This window comes from Acyrthosiphon pisum, chromosome A1 (genome assembly GCF_005508785.2).
Source record: "Acyrthosiphon pisum isolate AL4f chromosome A1, pea_aphid_22Mar2018_4r6ur, whole genome shotgun sequence".
Lineage (NCBI taxonomy): Eukaryota > Metazoa > Arthropoda > Insecta > Hemiptera > Aphididae > Acyrthosiphon > Acyrthosiphon pisum.
This window is the reverse complement of record NC_042494.1, coordinates 54,089,181-54,103,431: the sequence shown is the minus strand read 5'-3', so window position 1 is coordinate 54,103,431 and position 14,251 is coordinate 54,089,181. Positions and strand designations below refer to the sequence as shown.

The following is a 14,251-nucleotide window of genomic DNA, read 5'->3' as shown; positions in this document are numbered from 1 at the left end:
AATATCGGATAACGATTTACGATATATAATATCAATTAATTTTTTATCAATTATTATGTCAAAACTTAATGCCGTAATGACGTATTTCAAATACTTTAATCAAATAAAAAAACATAGTTATCTTCACTGTAAAAAACCAATTAGGTTGTTGTTTTCTTTTGATCAACTACTGATGATAAAAACACAACAAAATAAACATTTAACAAAGACAATAGCCAATAGTCATATTATCTTTGTATATTATACTATCAAGATATAACAGATCTATAATAATAACCGGGATAGTTCTAACATAATTAATACAAATAAACCATTTAAAATGTGCATTGAATTTGTTCACAAAACATTTTCATTGGAATATCATAATTTCAAATTATTTCTGATAAAATAATTATAGTGTTAAATTAAAATTGAACAGTGCAAAATCAACTATGGTATTATGTTGAACGTGAAATGTACTACCTGCACTTCCAATGCGCACACCTGCGAGTAGGTATTGAGTAATTTATAACAGATTTATGGCTTTCATTAATTAATTAGGTACTTAGGTAAAATAATTACTGCTACATTAAAGCTGTAATTTTTAAATCAAAATCTTTGCAGCCTTTGGTATTTTACAAACTATTCCTTTTATAAATGTATGGTCGTTTTAGTAGTATTCATCAAAATACACAAATATAAATATAATAATAGTCAAAATATGCAATGATGCTGTCGAAAAATGGATGTAGTTTTTAGATGTGTATTGTGTACCTACATAAAATATAAAGTTAAAATGTGACAACAATATTTTTAATTAATATTTAAAACTGGTTAATGATAAAATCCACTTGTACATCACAGGTATTGTGTGGTTTTACAGTGACACGGTGTTATAGCTACTTTGTATCGTGGGTCGTCCATTATACAATATGTACACTTATTGCGAATAATATATTTTGGTATCTGTCAGCTCGAATATAAATAACTTTTGCGATTTAGGTATATCTTGTTTTTATCCCATCCAATTTTGATTTTTGATTTGCATTTGTGATTTTTGGAGCGTTTGGTACCTACATGCCCGTAAGGTTGTATGTACCTATACCAATATTATTTGGGCGCAGCTTATGCATATTTACAATAGGTACATGCCGCAGTAACAATATAAAATAAAAATTCAACGTTAATGTAGTTACAGTTAATGTTGTCATGTCTATGTGTTTATTAATTGGTATCATCTCCTCAGAATCGTCGACGGACCTGGTGCAAGGTGTCTATGGCACCAAGCAGCATTTCATGATGTACGGCGTGTTCACGACACCGGTCAACAGCATCACCGGGTCAGCAGTGTGCGCATTCTCGCTGTCAGACGTGCTCGACTCGTTCGAGGGTGAGTTCAAGGAACAGACCTACATGAACAACAACTGGCTACCAGTACCCGGGTCCAAGGTGCCGGACCCCAGACCGGGCCAATGTGCCAACGACTCCCGGACGCTGCCTGACCTCACGCTGAACTTCATCAAGAGCCATTCCCTGATGGACGAGGCCGTCCGGTCGTTCTACCAACAGCCAATCATTGTCCGCACTAGTGTCAAGTAAGTGTCACCGCCTTCCCCCACACATCCAACTGTGTTCGTGTTTCCTAATATATAATAAGTTTATAATAACATTGTCTAATCGTTTTTCTCTCTCTCTCTCTCTCTCTCTCTCTCTCTCTCTCTCTCTCTCTTTCTCTCTGTGTTCGTCTCCGCTCACGCAGTTATAGGTTCACGGTGATCGCAGTGGACCCACAAGTGAAAGCCATCGACGGAAAGACCTACGACGTTCTCTTTATCGGGACAGGTAAAATCAAAGACTTATTATCTTATTATCTTATTATCTTGGAATTGCATCCAAATTGCATTCCACCACAAGAAAGTTATATGGGTGAATTTGAGTTGTAAGGTATATAATAATATACAGCTGCGCACGATAAGGGATGTACAGGGTTTCAATTTTAGGCTGTTATATGGGATGGGTCTGTGGATGCCACATGCACCCTGCTGGTATCTATTGTACAAACTCTGCCACTTTGTTTCAACCGAAAGACCCGATCATTTGAATGGAGTCTTTTAAAAGTCCATTTCGATGGTATTCACTGTTCTAATATTTTGTAGGTCTTCACAAATATCTTCTCAGTATCGCAGCTGTTACTTGCGAGGTTCGAGTTGCGATGTTTCCTATGTACAACTCTTTTTTTCATATTTAGGTCACAATAACTGTAATGTATTACGCATACCTAACACTGTTGTATAATTGTGAGTCACAAATTATCCTACTCAACACGCATTATTGTGCTTGTACAACGCTGTAAACCTTATGTTTAATAATCATCTGTTCGTATCAATGCGTATGTTTATTTCGAACAAATTTAAATATTTTAAAATTTGGATTAGCCCCTAATCTCGTCCATTTATTACTACCCCGTTTTAGTATAATATTATAAAACACACGCGCATATATAATAAATATATAGTAACGACTAAACTATTTGATTTCGCACGACTGTATGTTTTTGATATATATTGATGGTATTACGTGGTAAAGCGCATCGGGGTGTTTGTTTCACGCCTTTAAAGTGATTATATGATATATAGGTATAATATTACACGCCGCTTACATTGTCGTTTAATCCGTTTAGTTTTCAATCGTCTCGATTTTCGAGTTTCTGACTCGCGGCACCTTCGATATAACATTATGTCACCGTTATAATGTTTTATAATACCATCATATAACTATAATAATAATAATCATTATGATTGCAATGCACTTATAATACTTGATCTATACAGTGGGCGCCTCATCATCGCGAAGATTTGTCGGGTCTCTTACGTTTGAATTAGATAATAATATATTCCTAAAAAATGCGTGATGTGTGCCCTCCTAGGAGTGCTTCTGGCCAGGTATATATAATATGCATATATAATCGTTTATTATTCGACTTGTAGATAGCGGAAAAGTGTTAAAAGCAATAAACGCGGCCAGCGCGGACACTAACGAAAAAGTGAGCCCGGTGGTCATTGAAGAGCTTTACGAGTTCGGTGGTCCCGGAACTACCACCGCCGTGCGAAACATAAAGCTCGAAGACAAGAGACTGCTGGTCATTACCGACAGACAAGTGGTATCGCTTCCACTCGACAGATGTCAAAATGCACTTATAGTCACTTGCGGGTAAATATTTATCAACATTATAATATATGGATAACGGATATCAAGACCGAATAAAGAATTAAAATTTATAATTATAATTATTGTACAAAGCCTTGTTCATCAAATTAATTTAATATTTCTTTGTTGCGACAAACTATATGTATACTTACTCCACTAGAACATATTTTCTACGCCGTAACTTTTACTCGGCTGAAGTTTATTTTTTTTTATTTTAAAAGTTGGTTAGGTAATCAAAGTTTTGATTATATTTCGTTCGTAATAATGTACTTGTACATATTTATATATATATAAATTCGTAAATATTTATTTTATTCAAATTTCAACACTTTACTCCTAAACTGTTTTTCAAACACAAATAATAAAAGTAATATTTTTATTATTTACTTTTGTAAATAGTTTCGAAAATTGCGTAAAAGAGTAAAAAGAACTATAAAATTCTAAGAAAAATTCTTAATAACTTGTACCATGCTGTCGAGTCGTGATAGCTTTAATTTCTCGAAAACTCCAACGAATATAATAATAATATATATTATGTCTTAAGGCATAAAATAATATATACGCATATTATAATATATCGGACATTTTTTAGAGGAAAAACGCAATAATTAATCTCAATCGCCATAGAATTTCTGACAATACGCCTTACCTACCACTTTATTATATATACCCCCTTAGCTCTCTCTAAAATTCGATTGTTATCGTCGCCCTGCAGCTGTGCATACAAAAATGTCATAACAATTATAATGATAAAATCCCAGCACCCTGCATCAGCAGCCACCGATAATATTATAATGACGTTCCGATCCCGTTGTTCTCAGCGAATGCATCGGTCTCCAAGATCCGTATTGTGCATTTGACAAAGTCTACAAGAAATGCCGTTCGATGCGTGAAGTTCCTACCACCCGATGGCACGAATTCATCCAGAATATTCAGACCGGATTACACCACGAATGCCCTTCGGGTGAGTACGATTTAATATATTTCAAAACGGCAGGCCCATAATAAAATATATTATAAGGGGTGATTAATTTAACTCGTAGAACACTCTTGATGCAAATGAGTACGTAGGTATATAACGAATAGCCATAAAATATTACTGTAGGTATAGGGTGTAAACAGCGAGCGTCGGTCCAGAGTTAAAGGAACAACAAATATTTTCGTGTAATCACCTTCAGTTTTGTTCGTGATTTATTTTTGTGAAACCGAAGACTTTGTAAAATAACTGCGTTTTGGGGATAAATTCAAATTCTAAGTGATTTCAAGTTTTGATACAACTTATCAACTTACCGAATGATAAAATGTTGAAGTTATCATCTGCGCGCAATATATGGGTGGAAACTATACTGGGAGGTCATTGTATGCTACGCATTTAATTATACATTCAACTATGAACTTCGAAAAAAAATTGATTAACACGTCATAACTGAACAAAAACATTTAATTCACATGAATTCAATAATTTCAGTTGCACGTTATAACAATACTATAACAATACTTTTTTTTTTTTAATAATACCTGGTTGTATTAAACAAAAAACCTGATTTAACAACTCATAATTTTATATACACGTATTTATATATATTTATAACAATTTTAATATTGTTCTATAATTATAATAATGCTATCAATTAATACTCTAGCAAAGTAAAAATTAGTGACATACAAATTCAATATCAAATACATAATTAATATTAGGATTTGATTAAAATTGTATTAAAATAAATGGTTTTTGAGTGAATCTACTAGTATCTGTATTTTGCTTAAAACTTTTAATTTCCCTTGAAGTCAATCGCACCATTTCTCGAATTATAAAAAAAATAACTAAGTTAAGTAAGTTACTTCTGGCTATGGGCAGCGCACTGCAGTCGATTTACATTAAGTATATGTACATCATATATTATTTCCCGGATGATAATTTCCAGAATAAATAACACTCATTATATGGAAAAGTATAACTATTATGTTTTAAATAAATACATACATTTTAAATTTAATATTTCTATGTAGAATTCTTGTTATAAAGAATTTTTATGTACACCTTCAAAACATTATAACAAAATGTACATCGAAACAATATGGTTAATTAGTTATAACTTATGCGTATTTAAATCTATATACCATATCATATAGAAGATCGTATAGTATTGCACGAACATTTTATAGAATTCCAAATACCAATTTATTCAAGAGTTCTCATTAAGACATTTTTTCGATAATGCGTATACTTTTCGAGATAGGTAACCATATACCTAAGTGTTTACCGTTTAAAACTGCATATACGACTTTTAAAATATCTATTATATATTATGTCGCCTATATAATAATTATAAATATGTATCTTTCGCGTATGCTTTTATGTATAAGTTAATTTATTTTTTTTTTCGGCCATTCTTTCAGCGTCCAACAGTAGAAAAGACTCGGGCATCGGGTTCGCTTCTAACGCCCAGAGCGGCGCTATTGGTAAATCGATCGAAGACGCTGGCGATACGATAAATCTGTCGCAAGATGACCAAGCTCCGCCGTTCGGTGAGTATTACATAATAATAGTAATAATAATATAGTGGTGCAGATTTCATATCTGAAATACCAATGACAGATTTCTATAATGTAGTATATATCTACCTGAAAAACCTCGCGGAGTTCTATTGTATTACGAAAATCCCACCCATGACCCACCACTCTTCAATTACCTACGACATTTGACATAGCCCATGAGTGAACCATATAGGAGCGGCGCCACTGATATATGTTATGTGCGCATATAGATCTATATTCATATAGAATTTGTATAGAATCCTATTATACGCAGTATGTCTCAAAAGCGCCCGGTTACATCCGAAGTTTCTTCGTGATGGAAAATCGATTTATTTAAACGCACGGTGTTTTCAACGACCGTATGTATATAAAAAAAAAATTGCGATTGGCAAAAAGGGTCAAACTGTTTTTGGTACACTGCATTTTGTTTCATTACATAACATATACTTTCCGGTATACATTTTCTGGCTAATTTTGAAACAGCACTTACGTAGGTGTACACACGTTTCAGATCATATACGCTCCGAAGCTGTACCTAAAATATATAGCCTTAGTGCATAAATTATGGGGACATGAATTAGAATTACCATACGTTTAAAATGGGATTATTCTTTTTTACAACATTGCGACCCGCGGTAAAGTCCTCCCGACTAAATTCCATCAATTTGCTTTTTGTGTCCTGCAGCTTGTTGTTTTATTTATTTTTTTTTTTACTTTGGTATGGATAAAAATCGTGGACTGAAAACGTTTTAGTATAAAAAAAAATAATACTTCACCGACGATAGTATACTATTTCATTCTAAGATTTCACTGGGTTGACGGTGACGTAATGATAAATTGATTCAATAGAATACATATTTTTAAAACAATTTTTAATTTATAACAAATCACAATATTTTAATGTCTAATTAATGCGCGTAGCTTAATCCCAAATCGAAACTAATGATTTCAAAGTACCTAAGTATTCAAAAATAACGATATCATCTTGAGAAATGAGTTGTTTAATGTACCTCGTATTAACCAAAACAAATTTACTTTGCCCTATGTATATCGAGACCATATTATTAATAAATTAATATTAATCGAGACTACCTATACGTTTTAATTTGTATATGTATGCCGTATTTGTCGATGATGTGGATAATAATAAAGCGTTTATTTTTGTGATTATATGGCTGATTTTAGTGTATATATATAATATATATATAATATAAAAATATTAATATACAGTCATCATTTTTTTGGGGACGAGAAATGTATGTGTTTTTGAAAACATTTCTTTTAAATGATTTCTGGTCAATACCATCGAACACAATTTTTGAAAATGTGCGCTTATTCTTCAAAAACATACATTACGATAACATGTCTGCAGTATAATCGTGATGCAATGATCACTGTGTATACCAAATGGTCGGACGTTATCCGCCAGATTACCCAAGACAAAAATCCCGTTGTTCATCCCTTATTTTTATTTTTGCCCACCCTAAAGGCGCCAACAACGACGACGTAAGGGTAGACGAACGCCAGGACGGCAGCTACACCATGGAAACTGTGCTGACGGCCGTGTTCGCCGCGTGTTTGGCTGCGCTGCTGACGGGTTTCCTGGCCGGTTACGCATGCGCCCGGCGGTGCACGAAGAGCGAAGACGACAACTTACCATACCCGGACACAGAATATGAATATTTCGAACAACGGCACAACATGAATGCGTAAGTATAGGTACCCGTCGACACAATATAACATAATCGTCGCATATGATATTACAGAATGATTCATTTACAATAACTCATTTTCCCTTGTCAATTTTGGGATTTTATGTGCTATATAATATTATGAAAAAAAAAGTGTTTCCTTCAGCGCCGTGCTATAACTTTCATTGGCGCCCCAGGGCAATAATATTTGGCACCCCTATCAAACATGTATATTTAAACATTTGCTGCCCTTTAAAATTTCAGAACTTTTACCACCCCAGGGCACTTGCCCCATTTTCCAATCACTATTGGCACGGCTCTGGTTTCCTGTATAGTTTATTTATAAATCTATATATTTATTATTTTTCCATCGTATAATAGTGAGTTTTCAGGTTTTTTGACTTTTTAAAAGACTATATTATTATATATTTAATTTTATAATCCAAAAGTGAATACTTTTCAAATGATGGTGTGTATGTTTAATTATTGAACATTGGTAAATTAGTTTTTTTTCATTCATACAAACATTGAAAGTTTAGACGAGTAATGTATAATGGCCAGGACCCCTGGTAGCTGTACTCTGAAAAAGTTATGGTCTGTTATTCCACTCATTTAAACTTCAAAGTGTGTTAATATAACTATTAAAACTATTTATTTAATATAAATTAACATTTTTCATAAAGTATGTCATTCTGATTAAAAATATGTTATTTAAAAAAACCCTAAAAACCCTGTGATTAAAATTATGTTTTTATGTAAAACCTTAGCGTTAGCCGTTAGGAATTATTTATTAAATACTCTAAACTGTAATGTAACCATATAATATCGATGACCTTTTATAACTTTGTTAGTTTGTTTTATATTTATAGTTTATTAATTTTTTTTGGTCACCAAGAGATTTTACAGTCAGTTTTAAACGATTTTCACTATGAAAAGCAAAGAATTTTCCAACAAATGTTATGTATACAAATGTTTTATGTTAATTTAGTAGTCACGGAAGTAGATTCATGACTCATGAACCTCATGAAAAATGAGTATTATATAATCACCCAAGTTTTAAATAAACTGACTTCAGTATTATTTCGGATAAAAAGGTACCTACAATAATCAAATAATCTTTGTGGAAACTCGTTGGTTCGTGATCAGACTATCGCCCAATAGGTATATGGTACATCATAAATCATAAAGCGATAATAACTATTAATTATATTATAAAATTTAATTTTTTTATTTTGTATTAGTTTAAATTAATATAATATATTTCAAGTGACTTTTTATTTTATATAAAGCCATAAAGGTTCAAATATTAATAATTCGATGGTAATTCGATAAGAGTATTATTGTTGAGTGTTTTCATAAAATTTATCATCTTGAAAGTGAATCAAAAACATGCGACCACTATCGCGACTCGCCTATCGTTCATATGCATGACCTAAAATTCGAAATTAAACATGAATTGTAGTTTTTATAGTTTTTAAATGTTTGCACCACTCAACAACATCGTTTATTCTCTATGGGTTTTAATCGATCATTATATAAATTTCCTGGACATTCGGATATTCCATTAAAATGCCCGGCTAGTATATTATAAAATGTTTGAATAACTATTAATCAAAAATTCCAAACATCTTTTGTAAATTACTCATAGAATAGCCGAATTTTCTACATTGCCGGCAACGTATATTATTCAGCGTTTCACTGTGTTTGTTCTAAAAAAATAATTGTTTTCCAACATGTTTTCGAGAAATTTGCTGGTATTTGTTTTTCTTATTACCACTTTATGTCTATATTTATTAGTTATACTTAAAGTAAAATATAATAGGGTTTTATGCGTTTAAAAAAAATATAAAGTGATTTGTATGCAAATACGAATTATAAGTAAAATTGTTAATTTCCATTAGATTCAAATTGTTATATTTTAAAACTTAATTAATAATTAATAAATCTCCTCTATGAATGCATAATTAAAATAAATATTTAAAAAAAAAACAATTTTCTACTCAAATTATTTTTTGTATTACCTACCTACTGTAAAAAATTATTATTTACTGTGATAAACACGTAAGACCCATTTTACCTATGTACTGTGTAATGTGTATGTATTTCTATTTATATTATTTATATATAGGTACTTTACTTATATACTTCAAAAAATAATATACAAGTATATAAATATCGATGCATACTACCTGCGTCCCAGATGTTATTTCGTAGGTAAGTGGCGTCTGGATCAAAAAGGTCAAAAACAGGTCATGGCCTACTTACATCCCCAGATCTCGGTATTCTTTTTTTATAACCTAGTTCTAAAAGTCGATGGTAAAAATTCAATTATTTTAATATACTCCGTTAATATACGAATTTAATATAATATACTCTATAATGTATCCATTTTTCTCTAAAAATACTTACTGTATGCTACAATATTTCCATAAAGAAATGTATAAAAGTGTTTATTATTATACTTTATAGAATATCTAGTTATTACATACAGTTTCGTATGTATTCACATTAAAGTAAGTAAGTAACAAATAACAATACATACAATTGATTTAACACATTAACATAGTACTCGTTATCAATACATAAAATATCTGGTTAAACTGTTAATGAGTATATTTTATACTTTACTAATACCTAATTGTTCAACTTTCATTAATTTATAAAATAATTAGTTATAATGTTATATCACAAAATAACACTAATCAACACTTAACTGTAACATAACATAATATCAATACTGGACAATTATAAACTGAGCCGTGATATATATATATATTTATTCAATATATAATATGTAAGGTAAAACATGTAACGATCCAAGACAAATATTTGAAAAAAAAACACTCAATTGGTAAATAACCTTGTAATTACTATTTTTATTTAGTAATTTCTTTTTTGTTAGTTTTGACAATTGATAATTACCTAAGCAATAATAAATTAAATATAAAATTCAAAATATTAATAAAAGAATACATTGTTGTTTGATAATAAATCAATAATATCCATCGATTTATATCGTATCTCAGTTTTAGTGACAAGGATAAAATTGGCAATAATGATATAGCTATAACTTGCGACTGTTCGAATTTACTACCTGTAAAATGTACCTTGCTGGGACGCAAGTATTATGTATAGCCACTGGCCATATATATTTATATTGATTTATATATGTATTATAAATTACAGCCTATTATTAAAACGTTATTATGAGCATTTCGCATTTATATCTATAATGATATTGATTGGCTACTGTTGTAGGTTAACATCATCATCTATGTCCATATATTATTGCATAAAAACGGCTTACAGTAGTTTTCGAATCGCATAAAACAAAAATAAGATAACCCACAATGTTAATATCGTGTAAAAAATCTAGCTTCGTACTTAAAAAAAATTTCTACTATAGTTCATTAAAAAAAAAAAAAAACAGGCGATAGTTATGCGAAGTAATTATAAACACCCTTCGGGAAGCTTTTATATGTATTACTGACGGTACCACTCTTTTGGCAGACTTTGTGGAATATTATACACACACAATAATAGCGTTGCCAAGGGAACCATATACACATGTATGTATATGTACTATGTATATGCACGGATACATACTACAAGGGGTGGAGAACCTTATACTGTGATAATAATAATAATAATTCGTTTGGATCTGATGTATATAATATCTATGTGTGTTTGCATTGTCTGCATTGTGTTATAGGTATTTATTTATGTATATATATATATAAATCCTAGTGCTGTGATGATAATAGCGACTGTGTACTATACTACACATAAAATATACTACCTCTGTAAGTATATAGCAAGTGCGTATATAGGCGATTTACCACACAAACGTGTCAAAATATTATATTGTCCGATACCGTGTAAGCAGCCCGGTACGCATTCGACATAATAACAATAAACAATAATAATAAAAAAAGACTATAATATTATAATATTATCCAGTTTCGATTGACCTAACCGTGTTTGTTGCTTAGAAAATATAATATATATCATACGAGTAAAACTAAAAACGAGCGTTGTATGATTGGAATTCCCATAAGCAATAGCCATTTTTCTTGTTCCCTATTTTTTTTCGTCTACATCATCAGATCAATGATTATTACAATGATTATTACCTGTGTCGTATAATTCTTCGTTTAATATTATCGTGTATGCAAACGTTGCAGGAGAAGACTCGGCGAGCCCAAACTGCTGCCGCAAGAGGAGGTCACGTACGCCGAGCCCGTGTTGATACCGCCCAACAAGGTGATACATGGTTCACCGAAAGCCACGTTGAGACACGCACCAATGCCTCCGATGGGCTTCACCCAGTTCCAACCGAACGGCGCTCAAGACAGTTACTATTCGCAGCAGCAGAATATCCGCGACCATTTCGGAACGCTCCGGTCGCAGAGGGAACACAAAGTAAACCCCAACCCATAACTCACACTAAATATATAATATTACGATAATACCTATATACTCGGCCAATTCAAAGTGCTCGGGAATGACCTATATATGTACATTGTAGGTAACAAAACAAGCTGACAATTGCCTATGATCGACTAATTTTATTTTACTCTTCAAATCAATATGTACCTATACACACATAATATGATTTTACAATCCATCCAAAATGAGATCAGTACCGGGGACGGACAACGTCTTGTGCGCAGAGGTCGTACGCGGGCCTTCGAAGCCTCTCCAAAGACTTGACCGAAGCGGTAGACGTCATAATATGGCCGTCACCTACTCGAAAACTTGCCGCCGCCCGGCACTGATTTCATTTTGAATGGTCTATGGGCAGTGAAATTATTGATTATGATAATAATTATTAATTATATATATTTTTTTCTAATTTGATTCAAACAAAATATTATATTGAATATTTGTTACCTAGTCAATTACTTACGTTACCTCATTATTTCTATCATAACCCGTATACTAATGATACGAACCCGTAGCAGTCACAATTATTATTAGGTTGATATTATGTATACTGTTTGTAGTGGTACGAATGTTTATAAAAATATTAAAGCCATACCCTCTTTTTCCTGCAAAAATGTTATTCCAGCGTCGTATTACAGAAAAAAAATAAAAAATAAATTCTCTATAATAAATGTTGCAAACGTATTATAATACACATATATAATATATTAGTATGTAATATATATAATATCCGTATCTTAATCCGTGCGTACATAATGTAACTGCGGGTTTTTCCAAACGAATATATAATATGGATTTTTCTTCTTCTTCTTCCCTTCGACAGCTGACGTTATGACGATAATATACGTTTCGACACATCGGCTATATTATACGATGACGTACTACCTCATAAAATACTGACTTGGATTTTTAAAATAAATATACCGAGCAAAATTTGATACTCTCAAGAACTAGTTTTCAGAAATAAGTAAATGAAGTATTTAGTTGCCTAGTTAATATAGGTAGGGAACGGATTTATATGCAAATGCATGTATATGTATTGGAATAAGCTGTTTGAAATTTAGTGAGACTTTTCCCCAATTTAGATCGTTCTCATTAAAATAACACTAATTGTGTTTTACATATTTTGCATATTTCAACGTTTATACATATAATTTTAAATACATTGTTTTGGATTAAAATTTAAGTACATATTGTGTAGCATGTTACAGTTATTTTGAGAATTTTTTGTTCATATAAATCCGTTGCCTAAAGCTGGTAATAAAATGCATTTATAATTTGTCAATAAATATTCGATAAAACAAAATAATATTTTAAAAGTATAAATAGGACAACTCTTAAACTTATGGAACATTAAGATAGAATATAGGTTATTTCGGTATTCTTGGACTATCGACGTACACCCGGGAGCTTAAGGGATCTATGCAAAAACAAGACAACTAACTCCTTTTTCATAAAAAATCCGGTTTAGATGATATTTGATGAAACAAAAAAAAAATTACGAGTAGGCAAGTAGCACATATCTGCAAGAACGATACAGATCCAATAACCCGTATAGGAAATATAACGTAGGTACTTGCAGCTATATAGCTGTCTGGTTTTATATTTTCTGGTATAAAATCAGAAAATTTCAAGAAAATATTATAATGAATACTAAAACACAAGATTATGGCTCCAAAAACTGTACATTTTTTTTGAAAAATAGAATTGCTTGACTTTTGCACAGACAAACGTCTATTGGCGATTGAAAGCTTATCAAATATCAGACCGGCAGGGGGTGGATCTGTAACGGGGAACATGTAAAATAACATATAATAAATACACAGCGTCCCCGTTACATGTTATCACTTTCAATCGCCAATATTATAAAAAAAAAAAGCGAGTAAGTGGATGTCGCTCTGCTGTACAGTAGGTTACAAGTGGGTTATTGTATAATAGATTGTATTAGACTTGAACTCAATGATATAATATCATTGTATAAGAAAAACGATTCTGAGCGGAGACGGTTTGTCAGTTTGGATATTTTATATTGTTATTATTTATTATACCATGTAAGTTGAATTAACATTATAATATTACAATTTTATATTCTGAGCGGAGCGAGGAAGCTATTGTTTTTACAGTGGTGTTTATTTTATTTTATTTTATTTTTTATTTTTATATCATGTATACAAAATTTCTTCCAGAAGGAGTGTTTCGATTTCAACATATAGTACCTTATATTTTAGCAAATTGGATCAAGATGATACTTTAGAGAGGTCATTTTTCGATTTTCTCAATAGTTTTTTAATGCCACGGGAAAAACCACCGGAAAATTACGAAAAAAAACGCTAAAAATGGGATTTTAATTTCTAACGCTTTGTTTATCACCATAGAAACGAATAAAAAAT

General features: G+C 31.5%; 1 protein-coding gene across 1 annotated transcript in view; it reads left to right on the top strand.

Moving 5' to 3' along the window:
- LOC100163707 (semaphorin-1A) overlaps positions 1 to 14,251 on the top strand; it is a 184,347-nt gene that overhangs the window by 169,413 nt on the left and 683 nt on the right. The window contains exons 11-17 of the mRNA XM_008186929.3: positions 1,226 to 1,574; positions 1,739 to 1,821; positions 2,967 to 3,189; positions 4,008 to 4,150; positions 5,587 to 5,715; positions 7,214 to 7,433; positions 11,600 to 11,837. Of these exons, the coding sequence (XP_008185151.1) occupies positions 1,226 to 1,574; positions 1,739 to 1,821; positions 2,967 to 3,189; positions 4,008 to 4,150; positions 5,587 to 5,715; positions 7,214 to 7,433; positions 11,600 to 11,837 (1,385 nt within the window). The remainder of the gene's footprint in view (positions 1 to 1,225; positions 1,575 to 1,738; positions 1,822 to 2,966; positions 3,190 to 4,007; positions 4,151 to 5,586; positions 5,716 to 7,213; positions 7,434 to 11,599; positions 11,838 to 14,251) is intronic.